Raw genomic sequence first — 22593 nt, forward strand, 5'->3', positions numbered from 1 at the left:
TTACTCTTACCAAAGTGAATCACCTCACACTTAGCTACATTGAACTCCATTTGCCACCTTTCTGCCCAGCTCTGCAGCTTATCTATATCCCCCTGTAACCTGACACATCCTTTCTCACTGTCAACAACTCCACCGACTTTCGTATCAACCGCAAACGTGCTCACCCAACCTTCTAGCCCCTCCTCCAGGTCATTTATAAAAATGACAAACAGCAATGGTCCCAAAACAGATCCTTGCGGAACACCGCGAGTAACTAGACTCCAAGATGAAACTTTGCCATCAACTACTACCCTCTGTCTTCTTCCAGCCAACCAATTCCTAATCCAAACCTCCAACTCACCCTCAATGCCATATCTCCGTATTTTTTGCAGTAGTCTACCATGGGGAACCTTATCAAATGCCTTACTAAAATCCATATATACCACATCTACCGCTTTCCCCTCGTTCACCTCCTTAGTCACCTTCTCAAAGAATTCAATAAGGTTTGTGAGGCACGACCTGCCCTTCACAAAACCATGCTGACTATCCTTGATCACATTATTCTTATCCAGATGTTCATAAATCCTATACTTTACAATTCTCTCGAAGACTTTGCCAACAACAGAAGTGAGACTCACCGGCCTATAGTTACTAGGGTTATCCCTACTCCCCTTCTTGAACAAGGGAACCACATTTGCTATCCTCCAGTCTTCTGGCACTATTCCTTTAGACAACGAGGACATAAAAACCAAGGCCAATGCTCTGCAATCTCCTCCCTTACTTCCCAAAGAATCCTAGGATAAATGCCATCAAGCCCAGGGGACTTATCTATTTTCACCCTTTCCAGAATTTCCAACACCTCTTTCCTACATACCTCAAGCTGTCCATTCTAATTAATTGTGACTCAGTATTCACATCCACAACAATGTCCTGTTCCTGAGTGAATACTGACGAAAAGTATTCATTCAGTGTCTCCCCAATCTCTTCAGCCTCCACACGCAACTTCCCACTACTATCCTTGACTGGACCTATTCCTACCCCAGTCATTCTTTTATTCCTGACATACCTATAGAAAGCCTTGGGGTTTTCCCTAATCCTACCAACTAAGGACTTTTCATGTCCCCTCCTTGCTGCTCTTAGCTCTCTCTTCAGAACCTTCCTGGCTATCTTATAACTCTCAATCACCCCAATTGAACCTTCACGCCTCATCTTTACATAGTCTGCCCTCTTCCATTTAACAAGGGATTCCAATTCCTTATTAAACCACGGCTCCCTCACACGACCTTTTCCTCCCTGCCTGACAGGTACATACTTATCAAGGACACTCAATAGTTGCTCCTTGAACAAGCTCCACATATCAATTGCGCCCTTATCTTGAAGCCTACTTTTCCAAGCCACGCATCCTAAGTTGTGCCTCACTGCATCATAACTTCCCTGCCCCCAGCTATAACTCTTGCCCCCAGCTATAACTCTTGCCCTGCAGTGCACACTTATCCCTCTCCATCACTAGAGTAAAAACACTGTGGAAAATCTGCCCATGAAACAAGTGAAGTGGCAAATATAATGCTCCGTCCTAAAGTTCTACTCATGTTATTTCTTCTATCAAACTGACCTCAGTAATTATTTATCTTGCAAAGTCCAAAATGTATGGGAGTACATTGATGCCATGCAATACCATTTTCAACACTAGCACTGGCTCATTTACTTTGCTTCCACAGCCAATAATAGAGGCAAAGTCAAACAAATAGCTGCAAATGGATTCTTTAGCCCCCCCCCCCCCCCAGATAAAAGTCTCCTCTTCTGACAGGTAGAATTTAAGCTGAGTTTGCACCTAATTCTCGTGTGCCCATAACACAAAACGGGAACTCTGATACAAAATGCATTCGTTTATAAATCAATTTTGTTCTGACATGACCTGGTTCCTGCAGAAGATACACTTCCCAGTGTTGCAGTAGGAAGTAGTTCTTTGCAGTTAAGATTAAGTGACTTTTCTTAAGGGTTGCAAGACCCTGCATCCAGCTCCTGTTTTGCTCAGGGAATTCAAACAAAATGTCATGGGATGGAAGGTTCACTGACAACATCTGCATTTACCACATAATCCTAGTCACCCTTCAGAAGGTCATGGTGGGACCACTTTTGTGAATCGCAGCAGTGTCTGTGATAGTGAAGTTGATAAAAGTTACATATGTTACATCAATTCCCATCAAAACACAAAAATTCACAAATCTGTGATCTTCTCACTTGTCCAATGTTTTTCTATAGTGCTGTGAAAAGAGCGTGTGTGTTTTGGCTTAGTCTAGGTATATGAATTAGAAACACAATTAAGCATTAATGCTTAAACTGAAAGCATTTCATTGAAATTTGCACTGTTGAAATGTGATTTGATAACTAGAGATCATAGCAGTTATACTGTACAACACTAATGCAACTGACACATGCCACCCACCAGCACTTTTGATACATTATAAATAAAAACATCAAAAAGTAATAGACTGTTTTGGTTTCAGAAAGCAACTTACTTCATACAATGGTAAAAGACCTAATCTTGATGAAGAACAATAAGGAAAGGGCTGATCACTCCCATGAAACATTGGGATCTGAAAACATAAGCAATTTGATTAGCAAGGAGCTTCTTGGAAAGCCAAGAGGCATATTTAAAGTATTCAGATCATGTACAGATTTAACCTTAATTATTAAGGGAAAAATTGAAGTAATCAAAAGGTAGAATATGTTTCACATTATCAATATGTCAGTGATACACTAATAGGCTGCAACCACAGATCTCGATCCCAACTTCTCTCACACAATACAAATGTGAATATGAAATAATGAACAGTTATTAATCTTTCAAATTACACATTTCAGAAATATACGTTTTGTTTGTTACCACTAGACATTGAAGTAAATGGCATTCCAATCACCTCTAGATTTATAAGATAGGCAAAGTAATCTTAATTCCTCAACTCTAAGTGAAATGATGTTTCATTACCCGTGAAAGATTCTGTACTGTGCTTCTAATCTCATGAAGGACTCCACGAAGCTGTGATTCAATAGCAGATGGAGGATTCATGGGAACGTGATGATAAGAGTGTGCCATGGGTCTCTGGGGATACAAATGTCCAAAAGGTGCTGTACATGTTGCATAAGTAGGTTCCATGAGGTTGGGAGTGCTGCACATACTCCTGGTTCTCATGTGATCATGGAGAGGTTGGCCTTGCCAGTCTGGAGGAAGTGTATGAAGAGAACAGCAAGACTGTGTCAGAGGTGAAGGCATTGGTAACGACTGTGAACTCAACCTATGTTGTGGCATTTCTTGATGTCTATTCCAAGCGAACTGTTTTTCATTCTCTCTTTTCGCAAATGGGATAAATAGTGTTGATCGGCAGGTTGACTGCTCATCTTCATCATTAGTAGGCATCTCCTCCTTTCCTTTCGGGGCAGAGTATTTGTAGGTAAAACAGGGTGAACTGCACTGTGAACCACTGTCTGGTGTTAACTGTACATTTAGTGATGACACAACTCGCACCGGACTGAGCAGTGTAGTTGGAAGTGAGCTGGACCTTTGGAAATTGGATCGCTTCATCTGTGCAAGAGGTTCATTCTTGGGTGATCTCTCTCCCTCTCGCATTATTCGATCATTTGCTTTGGTCACCGGACGTCTTGCTCTTCCTGAGCTACTTGAGACAATATAGGTTTTTGTTTTAGCTCTCTCAAGTACTGTAGTAATTTTATCTATTGACGAAGAAGAAAAACTCATTGCTTCAGCATCCTTTAGATTTAAAGCAGCAGGTTCTGAATAGCAACTCAGGACAGAATCCATGCTACTCTGCCTTTGTCCAGCTTTATGATGACCAGAGTATATAGGAATATCACCTTCACTTTCATACCTTGTGTCACTTTCTGGGTACAGTGTCATGTCACCTTGTGATGAAGATTCTTCATCAGTAAAATCCAAAGCCTTCTGTCCACCTGACTGCGCAGAATTGTCCACATCAGCAGCTTCCTTGCCATCGTTCTCAACCATTGCCCCTTGTGAATCAATCACAGCATCAGGAATTAGTTCTGCCTTCAACCCTAAAATTGTCTCCTTAAGATCCAGAGTCATGTTTTCCACCGGTGTTTGAAATGGAGTGAAAAACTGTTGGTCACAACTCTGAGGAGTTTTAAGTTCATCGATTAATGATGTGACTGTTGTCTCACTATCACAGCTATCAGCACTGCTCCCCATAGCCTGCAGGTAACCATCTGGACCCTTGGATAGACCACAAGAATTAAATGTATCATAAAAATTCAACTCAAATAATTAATTCAAATCAATCAATCAGTCACTAGTAGCTTAAATTTAAATGATTTTGTATCCAGTTAAGAAACTCAGTTTTATTTTCATCACTTCAACAAAAAGAGAAAACAGTCAATACTCGGAAATGGGTCAGTAAACATCGTACATATCGTAACTGTTTGCAGACTTCAAATGTGTCTAAAGGGCACAGATCATTTAGGAACTATGCTGCGGTAAAGGTAATTTAGTTTTCACAATAGAGTGTGAGGGTTTGAACCATTGGGTAGAAAAGAACTGTCTCGGGAACTTCTCACCACAAGGATCTCTTCAACCTTTAAATTTGTGGCAAACTAGAGTCACGTTCTCGTACATATGCTTTCCAACAAAACTCTCTATGCTGTTATTCTGCTGGCTCAAGGGAACTCTTTCCTGGAATGGAAACTGCTGCTAAAGTTATTGATCAGCTACTGATTGAAAAGAAATTGCTTCCATAGCTGAGATTTATAGAAAGAGAGGTTTCTGCTTTATTAAAATAACATTAATAGCAAAACAAAATCCATTGTTTTGCGAAATATAAACCCTCAACTAACTACAAGAGTTCTCAAAGTTGATTTTAAATCCCACCAGTGTCTTAGATATTCCCACTGTTTTACTCGATGAAAACAGCCCCTCACACAAATTATTACTTGGAACTGGTCACAAAAATATATTTAGGTCAATCATCTGTTCTGGAAATGTAATGTGTAAAATCTAATGCAGTCTTAGTATGTACACTTAGTATACAAGCCAAATGCACTGTAAAGATATTTTGAAATAAATAGTCAAAAAGTTTATTTTATTAATCTTAAATCATTTCAAGTTAAACTCCCTGCAGAAATGATTAGGGAGAAATACGACAACATGTATGAATTTACAAACAGCAACAGTGCATTAATTGATCTGCTGAAAAAATATAAAACAAGAGATTCTAGAAATAAAGCATTAAGTGCCAAGTAACAAGAGGAGAGAATAACATAAGCTCCATAGAATCCAAATATGATACCAGATATGTGTCAACATAGCATCTGAGCCACAAGGGAGGGAACAGTGAATACAGCTGTCCAATTTAAAAATCAATGTTGATTATTTGACAAATACTAGTACCTCCTCAGCTTTTAAAGTTACTGAATACATGACCTACAGCATCTGCTGGGGCTCAGTCACCAAAAAGGTCACCAGTATCCCCAGGTATATGTTTCAACTGCAGATAGAACAGATTTATTAGACATTAAAGATATTCTTAAAAGTCAACAGGACGTGCATTAGAAATCAGATATCCCCCTGACATTGTGTGGCTAATTTAGATGGGTAATTAAAGTGGATACACATTACAGATTAGGACACCTTTAGTAAACGTCATGATACTGTAGTATATTTCTTGTAATAGTAGGGCCTTAAATGTCAATAAGCAATTTGTTAAAAGATATATATAATTTCAAAAAATTGAATACTTGCAAATTTAAAAACAGAATACTGCAAGGATTGCAGATCCAAAATAAAACATACTGCACGGATACAAATCTCTCTGGTCTATTTTAAGATGTTGATTAACCTGCTATAGTTACGCAAAAAAATTGTTACTCTTTTAAATCTGAGTGTATCAGTGTACAAACTGGCAAAAAGTATCCTATATTTTGGAAAAATAGATCCTTCTATCAAGGTTATCAAAGGTTAAGTCTGCAGTTTCTCCTCTCTTCACAAATACTTTTCCTTCACTGTCCCCTTCAAAAAGTCATATAACATTCGAGAGAAAGCATATGGCCTGCTCCTGACCTCTACTGCCTATTATTTGCATTCTCCTTAAAAAAAACCTAAAATGTAACTGTTAAGAAGTAAATTTGAGCACAATTTTCTTTCATTGAAAGTAAAAATGTAATACCTGACACTGTCCAGTCATGTCAGAGGATGGATCTTCTGCAAAGCCGCTGCTATCAGAATGGGAGCTGCTGGTCCTTGTAAAATGTTCTGAAATGTACAGCAGACTTCATTAAATCTGAACCCAAATTAACATAAACACGCAGACAAAGCGTGAGCTAGAAATGGAAATGTTGCACTTAGAATTAATAATGTTAGAATGGAATGCATTGCACAAAAGTAAACTCAAACTGGTTTGAACTAGCATAACAAAGTTGCATTGACTATTCTATTGTCACTTCTAGTTTGCTGAGCATATTCATACTGTAAGCTTACATTTGCAATGAGTTGTTTTACTCATTAAGATGTTAGAGGAGAAAGTGAGGTCTGCAGGTGCTGGAGATCAGAGCTGGAAATGTGTTGCTGGAAAAGCGCAGGTCAGGCAGCATCCAGGGAACAGGAGAATCGACATTTCCTGAAGAAGGGCTTATGCCCGAAACGTCGATTCTCCTGTTCCCTGGATGCTGCCTGACCTGCTGCGCTTTTCTAGCAACACATTTCCAGCTCATTAAGATGTTAACAAAACTCATAGTTGACAACTTGAAAATCTCCCATTTATTCTTGGCATAAATAAAGTTTATACAGATTTCTCAGTCTCAAGGCAAGCCATATGAAACAAAAGCTATTCCTTCTTTGATTGATGCACATTTCATATCAGTATTGTGGTGATCAATACTTCTTTTGATCCTAATATGTAATCTATTTCCCATATTGCTTCTTGTACCAAGCAGCTTGGTATCTTCTCTTCTAGTTTAACATCCCCTCAGCGACTCCTAGCACTATCAAATCAAACAAAAAATAGCAGATTAGATTACTTTCATTCCTGAGGAGGCTTATCTAAAACTTTTGCTCCTTCAGCAGGACACAGATGGATAAATCTTGCCTCCACATTCCATAATTGATTTAGTCTTTCTCTTGGTGCTCCTCTGAACTTTAATTTCATAAATAATTTCATAATAAACTCTCATTTATTAGGAGGGACAGATTTAGATATGCTATTCAACAGCTATCACGATTTTCTCTTTTTCCTTATGAAATTACTCCCTCCACTGAAACATACCTTGCCAGAATGAGAATCTTGCACATAAGGACTAGACAATGTGCTCACAAGTTATTCTATCTTGTAGAGCATAACAGCCACGCTTGATTTATCTTCAGCTGACATCAACGCATGCACAGATTTAGTGGGTGACATTGAAAAATCATCGGAGGCAGTAATCCTAGATAAATTTCTTCTTCCTAACCTGAGGCACTAAGATTGATTGTAGCATGCTGCCAGAATCCTAATCAGACCCGCTAATTTATAAAGGACAGAGAGTGAACTTGAGGCTTGTTTGGCTTAGCTATGCATCACTTTTATCAACTGGGTCATCCGAAGAAAGGCTAAACTTTGATACAAATTAACTCTCAACTTTGCCAGAATTAACATCTGAGAAAGTAATAAAGGACAATTGCTATACAGTTGTTACATGTTTTTTGTGTTATGGAACCAAGAGAGATGTCTATTCCTTCAAATAAAATAATTCATAAAACCACAAAGTAACAGTATCTTACAAAATTATTTACCATCATTTGAAAAGCTCTGATAGGTGCAAACTAACTAGATTTTATCTTAATGGCAGCATATGTTGATTGCATTGTAAATTATTGTTATTTAACACGCTGCTATAAAGCAATTTATATTAATGTTACTTAGGACATGAGCAATTTTAAAATATTGTACCAAATAATCATGTTTTCTGATCAAAGTACAGAGAGGTGTTATCTGATTAGTTATGATCACACAGAATGGAAGGAAATCTGTCAATTATCAACCAGGTTGCAAAATCAAAATCAACTCTATGCAGCTCCAAGTTTACTTTACCTCCATCAAAAAAAATATTGTGCTGTAACTTCTGGCCCCATCTGTTAGTTTCTACGCACCAAACAAGTCATTTTCAGCACATGCATAACAGCTCTTCTATCAATGATGCATCAGTAAATCTTGTACACTTTTACAAAGGGAACCAGCAACAATTACTTTGGAACCATTTGATGAACCTAATTAGAAAATGCCCAACATTCATTCTTTAACTGTTCATCAAGAAGAATTGGAATGCAAAGATTTATTCACAAAAAAGTGTGATTAGTAAGTACATGTGATGAACACTTTATTGTAATACAATATGTAAAAAAACCTAATCTAGAAAGTCTGTTTCTACCCCAGTTTTACAATGTAAAACCTGTGCCTAAACATCCAATATGGCTGGTAACATACATTCACATTGGTAAAGGCTTTTGTATAGGGACCCAGAGCCGAAGGCTGTAACAGTCATTTTAATACTCGGCTTCTCCTGAAAATTAATTTGCAACTAACATCAGCATCCATGAATACTCTGTTATTACTGTCAGGTACTTGGCAGCCAAATCAGCCACCTTCAAAGAAAACCTGGAGGCTTCCTCCCAAAAGGCAAACTTGAAAGAAATATTAAATCAATGCCTCACTGCTGGTCACTGTTGTGATTTGAATGAGATTAGCCAGGTGGATCTCAGATTAGGACCTCCCTGATTAGACCAGGTTAACAGTGCCAATCGGGGAGTCCTGGCTGATGGATATAAACAGGAGAATCAGAGATTCTGGTCATTCACTTTGAGGGAGCTGGATCAGTGTCAAATACTCTCCAACTGTAATTCAAGGGTGACTTGGTGATGGCACATAGGCCTCTGTGAATTTATTCCAGTTACCACTTCCGATCAGCCCAGTTGCCTTGATGGATTTTACCTGCAACCTCAACTGATATCGGTGTTGGAAAATGTTAGTGCCTTTCAAGACTGTCAAATTTTGCAGGGTCTGGTAGCTGCAGCTCACTGATAATAAACAAATGAGGCCCAGCAAATCAACTTCCTGCAGTCCTGTCACTGACCTCTTTAAATACAGGCCTTTTGCTCAACACCAATATCACAACCCAATTCAACTCAACTCCATTTTTGGACTCAAATATTTTGGTGGCAAATTCTAACAACAAAAAACTTCACCAAAACTGAAAACCCCTTTAGTTTGAAACATAAAAACAAATTATCTGTTTTCACTGTAGCATCTGTCTATTATGAGACTTCATAAAAAGTGACTGCATGCTGAAAGTGCTGTGTATTACATATAAACATTGAGTAGGAAATAAGTATCTGACATGGGCTGATTCATGCTGTAAGCAATCTTGCATGTGGTTGGCCTGACCTAATCTAAAGTCAACAGGGATGTGATGTGGAACTTGAGATGTACTTAGTACACAAAGAATGCACAATCAATAAAGCAAATAAAAGCTAACCAGTAATTGCAGGACAACAAGCAAACCCCAGATCTGAAAACATCACTTCCTTGACACTCAGTGATTATAAAGGCTATAGTGTACTTAGACACTTTTAGAGCTTCTTGTTAATATGTGATTTCCTGCTGTTTAAGTTTACTGACTGTTTAGAGATAAAGGAACTGCACCTTCAATCCTAGGCATGAAATCCCTTTTGAATGAGTGAAATTTCTGCTCATATAGACTTGAGCATCCCATTGTAAAATTTCTGCCAATGGCACATGAGCAATCTAAGCACAAACTATGCTCAAAACTTTTCTGCTCAAACTCATTTATATAATCATAAATATAAAAGTCTATCTTGAACCAGATTTTTCAGGACTTATTTTTCCCTTTTTGTTTGTTTTCTGCATTTAAACATATAAATACTTTTAAGCTTGATAACTGTTTTGTCAATGCAGATGAAATGTGCTTACCTCAAAAAAACATTTTTAACAAATATCTAATCTATCACTTGTTAATACAATAAAAATAACTAAAAAGTGAACCACAACAATATATTGGCTTCAATATAGAGTGTGTGGTCAGTTTTAGTAAATAAATACTTTGCTGATATTCAAGAACTATTTAAAAAAGGTACACATTATTACTCTTGCAACTATAAATTAACCATGCTTTTAAGAACTTCCTCAGAGGCCCGATACAGTTTAATTCATGCAAACTCAGTGTGCTGATTAATTGAATTTGTTTCTGTGGCCAGATTCCAGAGATATACTTCTTAAAACAAAGTAAAAGGTTGCAGAAAAGGTCAAAGTCAAGTTTTGCTTGATAATATCCAAGAAATGCCTTGTGACACTTGCCATTAAAGGAACCATATAAACACAAGTTGTTGTAAATCTTTTTCAATATTCACAGAAGAGATTGACTCAGTCATGAGCTGGACATATACAGGAAAGGGAAAAGGCCACTCAGTTCCTTCAGCCTACTTTGTCATTCAATTAGATCATGGTTGAAAGAGGGCCTTATGGTGCACTGGTAGTATCACTAACTTTGGACCAAAAGCTCTGGATTAGAGTCCCACTTGCCCCTGAGATCGCTGTAACACTATATTCTGCATTCTCTTCACTTACCCTGATATACGTGTGTAAGGTATGATTTGTCTGGTTAGCATGCAAAACAATACTTTTTGCTGTATTCCAGTACATGTGACAATAATAAATAAAATCAAATCATAACATATCCAAGCACATTGATTGAAAAATTCTCAACTCTTTTAGTTTTCGTATGGAAGGGCAAAATGTGACAGCACAGGCTTGGAGTACAGACAGGCCAGTTCCTTTACCATATTGTTCTTTATTCTATTTACCTGCCTTCTCTCACCGTCCCTCAATGTATCTAGTTAATTAAGGTCTGTGGATCTCGGTCTTGAAAATTGCAATAACACCAACATTCACAGCATTTAAAGAGATTGAATTCTAGATTTCAAAACCCTATATGAAAAAGTATTCTGATTTCAGTTCTGTATGACCAAATTTTTATTTGAGGATTATGCCCCTTGTTATAGGTTCTATCACTAGAGGAATTAGGTCCTAAATTAAATTCACATTTTTAGGCATAATTGACACAATCCAGCTTAATAATGGGTGATTATAGTGGCCTGACTGTCACCCAGTCAGTGCGAGAATCAGTGCAAAAAGGATTTTGTTAACTGATGACTCCTAGTGGAAAATATACGTATGAGCATTGTGTGAGAGCAATGAGTTTGGCTGACACTGCTCGAGATAGAATAAGCCTTTGTTGAGATGTGCATATAAATATGGTCTCATTACATGAGTTGCATGAGGAATTTCAGGGCCCCTTAGAAATACATTTCACCACTAATCAGGGGTTTGAGATACGGAGAGGAGACAGTTTGCAGATCAACAACTTTTAGTGAAATTAATAGAGACCATCATTGATGAGAAGGATATCGAACTAGGGAGAAGAATTGGCGGATATAGCATTCCTCTCTACCAATACCCCACAATAGAAGTTTGGAGTCCAGCAGCTTAGATCACTTAACATTTCTTTGAGGAATTCAGGTAGCACAGGAATTGTCTATGTTGAAGATTAAGAAGTTGGAATTCCTTGCAAGTTTACAAATTGATATACACCAACTCTTCTCATATTGTGACAAAATCAGACATACAGTTGAAAATCCTTGCTACAAATATCAACAAACAGTAAAAAACTTTTAAAAAGCAGTTTATTTCTGAAAACCTCTATTTTAAAACGACCGAAAGCACTTTTATACATTTCCCCCCAAGATTCAGTTAAAACAAGTTCAATGTTTGGAGGCAGGTGCAAATTGAATATTACATTTAAAATAGATTGCTCTCATAGTTTAAAAGTATTTTCAATATTTTAATCATTTCTACATAAGCTATGCCTTTTCTCATAAATGGTAACTACTGTGCTGTGCAATTCTTTGTTTTCATCAAGTGGTGTCAGTATCCACAAGGCTATTGAGACTAAGGGAACATTCATTTGATCAAGGTTTGGTAAACTTTGCAGCCTCCACCACCTCCTCTGGCAGCTCATTACACACACACACACACACACACCACCCTTTGTGAAAAATGTGTCCCTTAGATCTCCTATAATTTTTCCCCTCTCACCCTAAACTTATGCCCTCTGGTTCTGGACTTCACCACCCAGAGAAAATACCTTGTCTATTTATCCTATCCATGCCCCTCATGATTTTATAAACTTCTTTAACGTCACCCCTCAGCCTCCGACACTCCAGGGAAAATAGCCCCAGCCTATTCAGCCTCTCCCTATAGCTCAAATCCTCCAACCCTGGCAACATCCTTGTAAATCTTTTCTGAACCTTTTAAGTTTCACAACATCCTTTCTATAGGAGGGTTGCACACAACAATTCCAAAAGTGGCCTAACCAACATCCTGTACAGCCACATGACCTCCCCAACTCCTATACTCAATGCTCTGACCAATAAAGCAAAGCATACCAAACGCCTTCTTCACTATCCTATCTACCTGCGACTCAACTTTCAAGGAATATAAACATGCACTCCAAGGTCTCTTTGTTCACCAACACTCTCCAGGACCTCACCAATAAATGTATAAGTCCAGCCCTGATTTGCCTTTTCAAAGTGCAGCACCTCACATTTATCTAAATTCAACTCCATCCGCCACTCCTTAGCCCATTGGCCCAACTGATCAAGATCCCATTGTACTCTGGAGATATAGTGGACAGCAAAGAATGTTACCTCAATTTTGGTGCCATCTGCAAACTTACTAACTATATCTCCTATGTTCATAGATATACAGAATTCCTGTGCAATTATCCCAGAAATAATTATTTGTGGGCGGCACGGTGGCACAGTGGTTAGCACTGCTGCCTCACAGCGCCAGAGACCCAGGTTCAATTCCCGCCTCAGGCGACTGACTGTGTGGAGTTTGCACATTCTCCCCATGTCTGCGTGGGTTTCCTCCGGGTGCTCCGGTTTCCTCCCACAGTCCAAAAATGTGCAGGTTAGGTGAATTGGCCATGCTAAATTGCCCGTAGTGTTAGGGGCAGGGGTAAATGTAGGAGAATGGGTCTGGGTGGGTTGCGCTTCGGCGGGTCGGTGTGGACTCGTTGGGCCGAAGGGTCTGTTTCCACACTGTGAGTAATCTAATCTATCAAGTCAAAATGTAATCCTGAGCTAGAATTACTTAAGAACTAGCTACTTTTCACTTAAAACTGTAAAATTATAGATGGCAGTGGCGGTTTGCAGATGGCGATTTGCTTTCATCATTTAAAATCCTTCTTAGCAAAGCAATAAGGAACTAATAGTTAATTTTTTTCTAAAAATTGGGAGTACCTAAATGGTAGAGGATTAATGACAAATGCTAATTTTAACTACTGTTTCAATCAGTTTCTATTTGCAACTGATACTAATATGCATGAACCGCTTACACATTTAAACTTATTTTAAATTAAAGCTTTAAGTCAATATCTTCCCTCGAAAAATCAGGATACACACATTGAAGCACAATCCTAAAATAAATGAGCGACAGCAAAGGGTCACTCAAACCCCACAAAGCTAACTGCTACTAGATGATGCAATGTTCTAGGGTAGGAAAACATCAACCTGCACAAGATTATTGGCAGATTACAGTAGATATAGAATTTCATGCCAATTATCAGATCATTTCTGAAAAGGTTTAAGCAATTATATCACTAAACAAGAATACCTTTGTATTAATGTCAACAAATCTCAAGGTTACACAACATACTGAGAGGTGCTATCATTGCAGACAATGGCTAAAGTAATAATTCAATTTCTGGTATCAATTCTTTAATTTTTATCAAAGGTTCTTGTGAAGAAAAAGAACCATTCAAAGTTTGTGAGAAGATTTGTAGCTCGGGTACTCGTTGTTGTGGTTCTGTTCGCCGAGCTGGAAGTTTTTGTTGCAAACGTTTATGAACTATGAAAGCAACCACCCCAATACACACAAACGAAGTTGCATCAAGACACTATTCAAAAGGGCCACAACACACTGCAGCACACCAGAACTGCAAAAAGAGGAAGAGGAACACCTATACAAGGTATTCGCCAAAAACGGATATCCTCGCAATTTCATCAACAAATGCCTAAGGGAAAGACAATGGAACGAGGACATGCCGCAACCCAAAGGACTAGCCACACTACCATACATCAAGAACATCTCTGAAATGACAGCCAGACTACTGCGACCACTAGGACTTATAACAGCACACAAACCAACAGCCACACTCAGACAACAACTCACCGGAACGAAGGACCCGATACCCAGCATGAGCAAAACTAACGTAATGTACAAAATCCCATGCAAGAACTGCTCAAAACACTATATAGGACAAACAGGAAGACAACTAACGATCCGCATCCATGAACATCAACTACCCACGAAACGACACGACCAGCTATCCCTAGTAGCCACACACGCAGACGACAAGCAACATGAATTTGACTGGGACAACACTACCATTATAGGGCAAGCCAAACAAAGAACAGCCAGAGAATTCCTAGAAGCATGGCACTCATCCACAAACTCCATCAACAAATACAACGACCTGGACCCAATATACCAGCCACTTCAGCGGACAGCTGAAACTGACAACCGGAAGCGGCAGGGACAGGCCACTATAAATGCCGGAGGAAACACCACAGAAGCGCTTCACAGGAGGCTCCCAAGCACTGAGGATGTCACCTAGACAGGGGACGAAACGTTTGCCACAAAAACTTCCAGCTCGGCGAGCAGAACCACAACAAGGAAACATATTCATACTTCCGGCTTCTAGCAGGAGTAAAACGTAGTGATAGTTAACGTAGTGCCAGACATCATTTATCAAAATCATGTGACTGCGATAAATGTGGAGATTTACTTTCTCACATTTATGCTGTTGACATCTAGCTTGACCTCATTAATACCCCTCAACTCCTTCCACTGGTGCTAAAATTATCAAGTTGCTTACCTAATATCAAGCACTTGATGGGTAGCAATTTCTTCTAACTAAGTATTGGGAAGAGTAAAGCCTCACTGTTTAGTCACCTGTCCAAACTCTGTTCTCTATTTTAACCTCTGCGAAAATGCCCAACTTCGCCCACACCCAGCTTACCTCCTTCAGAAACCCTCATCCATCCATCAACACCTCTAGATTCAACTAACCTAACGCACTCTTGGGCTGTAGGTTCCATTCTATCCTTGGTGAGCTTGAGGCCATCCAATATTCTCTTTCCAGTGCCTTCATCTCTAGCAGGCTTATTCCTCATTCATCACTGTGCTTGTTGACCACCATTTGCACACATTTAAGCTGCATCTTAGAATCATAGAATCTCTACAGTGTGGAAACAGGCCATTCAGGCCAACAATTCTACACTGATCCTCCAACGAGTTTCCTATCCAAACCTATTCCCCTGCCCTACATTTTACATTTTCCGCTGACTAATGTACCTAACTAATGCACCTCTGAACACTATGGGCAATTTAGCATGGCCAATTCACCTAACCTGCACATTTTTCAACTGTGGGAGGAAACTGGAACACCCAGAAAAAATCCAGCAGACAGGGGAGAATGTGCAAGCTCCACACAGACAGTTGCCAGAGGCTGGAATTGAACCTGGGACCCTGGTGCTGTGAGGCAGCAGTGCTCGCCACTGAGCCACCCATCTTGATTTGAGCATTTTCCTCGTCAATTGCAAGTCCCGCCATGATTGCACCCATCCCTCTTTCTGCAATCTCTTCCAGTCCACAAACCTGCCCAACATCCAGGATCTTCTAATTCTGACCTCTTGCCTATCCCCAATTTGCTTTGGTTCACCAGTTCCTCAGTTCCCTAGAGCTCACACTCTGGAGCTCTACACCAAAGCAGACCAACACCCAGCTCATTCTTCGCTTTGAAACCACACCTTAAAACCTACCTTTCTGCCAATCTTTTTGTCACCTAACATAATATCTCCTGATAGGCTTGGTCCCATACCTGATAATGCTCCCTGTGCTAGACCTTGCAAAATCTTGAAATATTAAAAACGAGCTAGGTAAACAGAAGAGGTGATAATGTACCAGCAGCATTGTATTAGAAAGCTAAGGCGTTATACTTATTTAGTGTAAGCTTTCTCTTTCTGTATCTAACTTGGTATTGAATTTACCAGCACTAACTGACACTTCTTTCCACTCCTTATATTGGTACTTCCCTCATTTTGATTGATTTAGCAAATTGCTTGCATTATTCAATCCAGTCACAGGTGCCTTGTTGCCCTCACAGATATCAACACGCGCTTTCAGCAACAAAATATTGATGGAACCAAATGTTCTATTTCCCGACAGTTAAGCTTCAGATTCCTGTTGAATGCCAACAAGTACCTTGGATTACCAACTGAGATAGTGCTGTAACCAAATGGATCATAACTTGCTCCTAAATTTAAAGTGTACCAATTACTCACCATTAATTATGCTCAAATGATGCAACAATTCCAGGTGAGGGGATGATATATAGTTAAACTCAGAAATCCAAAGCTCTTTGTGACATGAGTTGTTTCCATCAGTTTCACAAAAAATAGCATCTTGTTGCATTGTGCAACATTGAAGTCTACTGGGTGCTGTGACACTACTGTATATGTGTGGTCAAACTCACCAGAAAAAATGAAGTCTTGTCCCTTTCAGTCCAAGTATATTATTAGTAGTAGTAGTAGTAGTAGTAAAAGTAACAACAACAACAACCTACAGACACTTGTAACTTAATATGAGACCACAAGACATTTCACAGGAGCATTATAAAGCAAAGTTTGATACTAAGCCATGTAAAGTGACATTAGGTCAGATCACCAACAGCTTGGCCGAAGGGATCAGTGCTAAGGAGTTTTTTTATAAGAGGAAAGTGAGATAGACAGGCTTAGGGAGGAAATTTCAAAGCCTACAGCTGAAGGCATAGCCACCAATGGTGGAGGAATGAAAAATGGGGATGTCCAATAGGCCTGAATTAGAGGGATCCATCTCTTGGAGGCTTGCAAAGCTGGAGAAGATTTAGAGAGAGGGGGAAAGAAAAGGCATAGAGGCATCTGAAAATAAGAAAAAAAAAGTCTGAACCATTCCTTTCTGCTTTTTATTCCTCTCTCTTCATTTCTCTTTCTGCATCTAATTTGATGTTGAATTTACCAGCACTAACTGACACTTCTTTCCACTCCTTATATTGTTACTTCCCTCATTTTGATTGTTTAAAGGCATTTAGCAAATTGCTTGCATTATTCAATCCAGTCACAGGTGCCTGGTTGCCCTCACAGATATCAACACGCGCTTTCAGCAACAAATATTGATAGAACATTTGGTTCCATTTCCCAACAGTTAAACTTCAGATTGCTGTTGAATGCCGACGAGTACCAGAGGTACTAATGCTTTTAAGGTAAGATGTTCCATTGGTGTGTAATTAAAATGAAATGAGTAAATTCAATTTTGTTGGAACTGATCATTAATTATAACTTAATGATTTAGATCAGCATATGAATAAAAGCTTTCATACGGACTTTAAAAATATTTAGCACTTGCAAATTTAGGTCAAAATCATGTGATTTCAATTTGAGACGAGATGTAGCTAATGTCCTTCAAACAAGTATAAAGCCATGCATTTGGGCTTAGGAAAGACTAGGTCTATTTATGACATTCAGGAATACCTGGTAAAAATTACACACAGTTCAAGAAAGGGGTCTGAGGATCACAATCAATGTTCCTTCTAGGCTGTGCATTAATGTGGAAGTTCATAGAATCATAGATTCCCTACAGTGTGAAAACAGGCCATTTGACACAACAAGCAAACAGTGTCCCTCCGAAGAGTAACCCACCCAGCCCCATTCCCTACTCTATTACTCTACATTTCTCCCTGACTGCACATCCCTGAACACTATGGACAACTTAGCATGGCTAATTCACCTAACCTGCACATCTTTGGACTGTGGTTGGAAATTGGAGCACCTGGAGGAAACTCAAACAGACACAGGGAAAAAAGTGCAAACTCCAGACAGTCACCTGAGGCGGGAATTGAACCTGGGTCCCTGGTGCTGTGAGGCAGCAGTGCTAACCACTGAACAAGTTACACAAAAGTCAGCCCTTTTAAAAAGGTAGTGCACTGTGTAGCGACACAAAAACATTTAAAAAGCTCATTCATTCAAATAAATCAGTCACATTACAAGAAATTTAGACGGTACTAGATAGTTACTGAAAAATGGCAAAACAAATAGTATGGCAACGCAATTAGGGCCTTTCAATTATATTGCTAGAATACAACATTTAAAAAATCCATAAAAGTGCTATAGACAGATAGAATAATAATTTGTGGAAAGGAACTGGATGCTTTCTTGAAAGTGAAAAGATTACAGGATTATATGGCAGGAGGAGTGAGTCAAATTGGGTAGATTTTTACAAGAATTAGCACAGGCACAATGGTGACCCACCTATAAAGGATAAAAAAGGTTTCCTTCAAGGATCAGGAACAGAATATGTATGTTATACATTATATAGATATATGCAGTCTATACAGCTGGCATCACAAACCCAAGAATTATACAGAAACCTAAACTGTACCAATCACAAAATATCATAGCACCCCCACTGATGAGCCAAAACTTAAAAAGGATATAAAGTTACTGAGGTATTGATCTAAATAGTAGATTAGTCTAGAGATGAATAAGTAGATCAGCATCTGCAGGAATTTGGTTTTTATCATGGAGGTATTAGTAATCTTGACAATTGTGTAACAATACAAAACAGAATGACAGAAGAATGGTTTCTTTTTGTATTGATTTTCAAACCATTACAGTTGTCACAAGACAAATCCTTAAGAGATTAGTGGCGGAGTTAAACCTTATTTTGGTACAGTAGAAATCTTCAGAAATCAGGCAAAATTTCTGATTTTCTAAAGCAAATTTGTTATTTCTATTTTCTCAGCATTAATTCAGCCCATTTCGTGTTTGGAGAAAAGTTAAATAATCCTTTCATATAACTAAATAACTTGGTGATTTTCTTTCAAATACTTCAAACTATACGGAGGCAAACATTTCCACTAAATTTGTTCAATTCACAACCTTAATGCAAGCAACTTCTCACAAGAATGCCATAGCTCATTTACACAAACAGTACTGACGTCCAAATACCAGGAAAGGTGTTTCACTTCATTACAGATATTTAATAAACTGCAATTTCTATCTAAATCAGTAGCCAGATAACTCAGCACACACCTGCTGGTTTTAGTTTGTTTCCAATGAATCAAAATCAATCCAATTACAACAGACTAGATAGTATAGTTAAAAGCCATTGCTCAAAGTTGAAAATAGTGCTGCATAGTATACTTCTGCACAACCTAATAACATGCAAACAAAATAATAATATTGCTAATTTCAGGGGAAGACAATTACTCTTCATGTAAATAAGGAGATTTTTAACCACATCATTATTGGGTCAACTCAGTCGAATTACCTGATGACTACCATGTGCTGAATAATGGAAGAAAAACAGAGAAATCTGCTAAAGTACTTTTCCTGAATAAGACACAAAATTGACAGAACACAATTACAACACATTGCATTCTCTGAATGTGGTTTTCTACTAGATGCTGAATTCAGGGGAAAACAAAAAGTGCCAACTTTCTAGATTTACACAGCTAACAAATTTTGAATAGGTTAGTAATCTATTACTTTATGGTCATATTTTACTATTAAACTATTAAATAGGATGAAGTTTTTCCAAATACCAAATGCAGTAGAAGTGTAGCCCATGTAAATCCCAATGTTTCTTAGGTGCAGAAGCAGAAAAATAAAAATCCAAAATATTGCACAAGCTACAAATTGCAAAGAAAATTTCCATTAAGTTAAAACAGAATGAATTTACTTTGGTATCTTAAATCAAACCAATGTGTTGTTGCAATTGGCTTTGTGCCATGGAATTGGATGTACTCTCAATATCTACATGTCACAATCACTTAACATTCAAAACAAATGTAACTTTTTAAAAAATTAAATCTAGAAAACTACAATGCTTATAAATCTTTCAAATTTTACTTACTTTTACTGGCTGCTGAAACTCTGTCTTGTGCAGCATGATTTCTAGTTGCTGGAACATTTACCCCTTCACCTTCATTGCTTTGAACCTGTTCAATAAGAGTATAAGTGTGACCATATATATAATTGAGAGAGATCATTTTGAAGAAAAGCAAAAATACCACCTTATCTTAACAGGACATAGCATCTACTGCTGCTATTTGAATCCTTTACCATGTTTGCAAGTTGTTCAGAATAGGTTAATGTTCATAACTCATGAATTCTAAACAAAAATATCTAAAAATTGATATTCTTATAATACTTTTGCTATTCCAAGTTAAACAGCAGCTTTAGTAACACAGTTGTTACGTTACTGATTTCGTGATCTGGAGACAAGTACAAATTCCAACATGGCAGTTGGGGAAAATAAATCCAGTTAGTTTAATTTGGGAAAAAAATGTTGTGTCACTCCCGGTGACTATAGAGCCAGCAGCCTGTTATGAAAGCCTATCTGCCTCACCTAAATCCTTACTCTGTCTAGCCTATATGTGACTGTAGACCTACAGCATGTAGTTGACTCGTAACTGTTCCCTGAAATAGCCTAATAGGCAAATGAGTTACCAGAAGTTACTGTGAAAAACATAGTTATAAAACTGGTTGAACTACCCAAATACCTGCCCAAGCACACCATGCCTATTAGATCCTGCAAAGTCCTCTTCCCGGAGATCTGTGGACATACAAAATTAAGAAATCTGTCTTGCAGGCTGATTAAGCAATAGCCTGGCAATCATACTCTCGGAATCATACTTTACATGTACTTTACAGGGGTCTTCAAAATGGACTCTGAACCTATGAAATCTAATGATATCAAAACCAACATGAGCAGCAAAAATTACAGCATTCCCTGAGCTGCTGGATTTGTACCTCTGCGTGTTGAACAACATTTGAAAAAAGCAACAAAGGTGCAGAATAAACATTGGGTGGAACTTCAACATGCACCACCAAGTGTGGCTTGATAGCACCATGACATGGAATTAAATGGAATTAATTAGTGCTTAAATATTTTTACAGGAATATAAGGCTATGAAACTATGGAAACTAGTATTAGAATAGTTAGGTTCTTGTTTATGGCAGGTACAGACTCGATGGGCTAAAGGGCTCTTCTGTGCTATAGACTTTGAGGATTTTATGACTCTAACCGCTGTATGATGTTGACATGTCCAGATTGAATGGTAGGGAATGACAGAGTACGAGAATGGATGGGGAGATGTTTGGATGGAGTTGGTTGAGGTGAATCCGGGATATGTGGTCAGATCAGGTTATGTCAGGGAGCTAATGAGACAGGATAAGGGGATGCCAGGGTAACAATTAGGTCTCGCTGATACCAGAGGAGTTGCATGATTGGATAGGGTCGGGGGGTATTAAACTTAGCAAAGAACAATACATCTTGCCCTTCCATACTAAAACTGTCTTCATTTACAGGATCCGTATCCCTCTATTCCCTTCCTTTCCACATGTTCATCCAGGTACTTCTTCAATACTACTATTGTGTCTATTTCCACTACCTCCTCTGGCAATGCATTCCAGGCACTCACCACCCTTTTTGAATGAAAAACTTGCCGCACACATCTCTTTTAAACTGCACCACCCCCCCCTTACATCTTGAACTGGTGTCCCTGAATAATTGATCCCTCTGACCTGGGAAAAAGACTCATACTTTCCACTCTATTCATGCCATTTACAATCTTTATAAACTTTTATCAGGTCACCCCTTCAACCTCCTGCATTCCAGTGAAAACAAACCCAGTCTATCCAACTTTTCTTCATAGATGAAATTCCCCATACCACGCAATTTCCTGGCAAGACTTTTCTGTATATTCTTTTGATAGTGTGGTGACCAGAACGTACACAATATTCCAAATGTGACCTAACTAAAGCTGTATAAAGCTGCAGCATAACTTGCCTATCCTTAAACTTAAGGCTCCTTCCAACGAAGGCAAGCATGCCATAGGCCTTTTTCACTACGTTATCTACCCGAGTTGCCACTGTCACTAATCTGTAGACCTGCACACCCAGATCCCTCTGCATATCAATACTCCTAAGGGTTCTGTCATTCACTGTATTGTTTCCACCTGTACATGACCTTCCAAAGAGCATCATCTCACATTTGTCCAGATTAAGCTCCATCTACCATATTTCTGCCCATGTGTTTAACTGATCTTTAAACTGCTGTATCCTCTGACAATCCTCCTCACTATCTGCAACTCCACCAATCTTTGTACCATCTGCAAACTTACTAAGTAGACCAGCCACGTTTTCCTCCAAATATTTACGTAGATCACAAACAGCAAAGGTCCCAGCACCGATCCCTGTGGAACACCACTAGTCACAATCCTCCATATCAAAAGGCATCCTTCCACTGCTACCCTTGGTCTCCAACTAAGCTAGTTCTGTATCCACCATGTCAGCTCACCCTTGATGCTATGTGACTTCCAAAGAGGGAGGCGGGAGGGCCAGGTGGTTAGTTTTGGGAGAGGTTGCTGGGG

At 38.8% G+C, this 22593-nt stretch overlaps 1 protein-coding gene across 4 annotated transcripts in view; it reads right to left on the minus strand.

Annotated features, from left to right (window-relative positions):
- The window catches only part of itprid2 (ITPR interacting domain containing 2), a 154167-nt gene that overhangs the window by 21983 nt on the left and 109591 nt on the right, over nucleotides 1–22593 (minus strand). For all 4 annotated transcript variants that reach the window (XM_043693469.1, XM_043693468.1, XM_043693470.1 and 1 more), the window contains 4 exons: nucleotides 20073–20157; nucleotides 6177–6262; nucleotides 2969–4231; nucleotides 2499–2576 (listed from right to left, as the gene is read on the minus strand). In XM_043693469.1, the coding sequence (XP_043549404.1) occupies nucleotides 2499–2576; nucleotides 2969–4231; nucleotides 6177–6262; nucleotides 20073–20157 (1512 nt within the window). The remainder of the gene's footprint in view (nucleotides 1–2498; nucleotides 2577–2968; nucleotides 4232–6176; nucleotides 6263–20072; nucleotides 20158–22593) is intronic.

Source organism: Chiloscyllium plagiosum, chromosome 7 (assembly GCF_004010195.1).
Source record: "Chiloscyllium plagiosum isolate BGI_BamShark_2017 chromosome 7, ASM401019v2, whole genome shotgun sequence".
Classification (NCBI taxonomy): Eukaryota; Metazoa; Chordata; class Chondrichthyes; order Orectolobiformes; family Hemiscylliidae; genus Chiloscyllium; species Chiloscyllium plagiosum.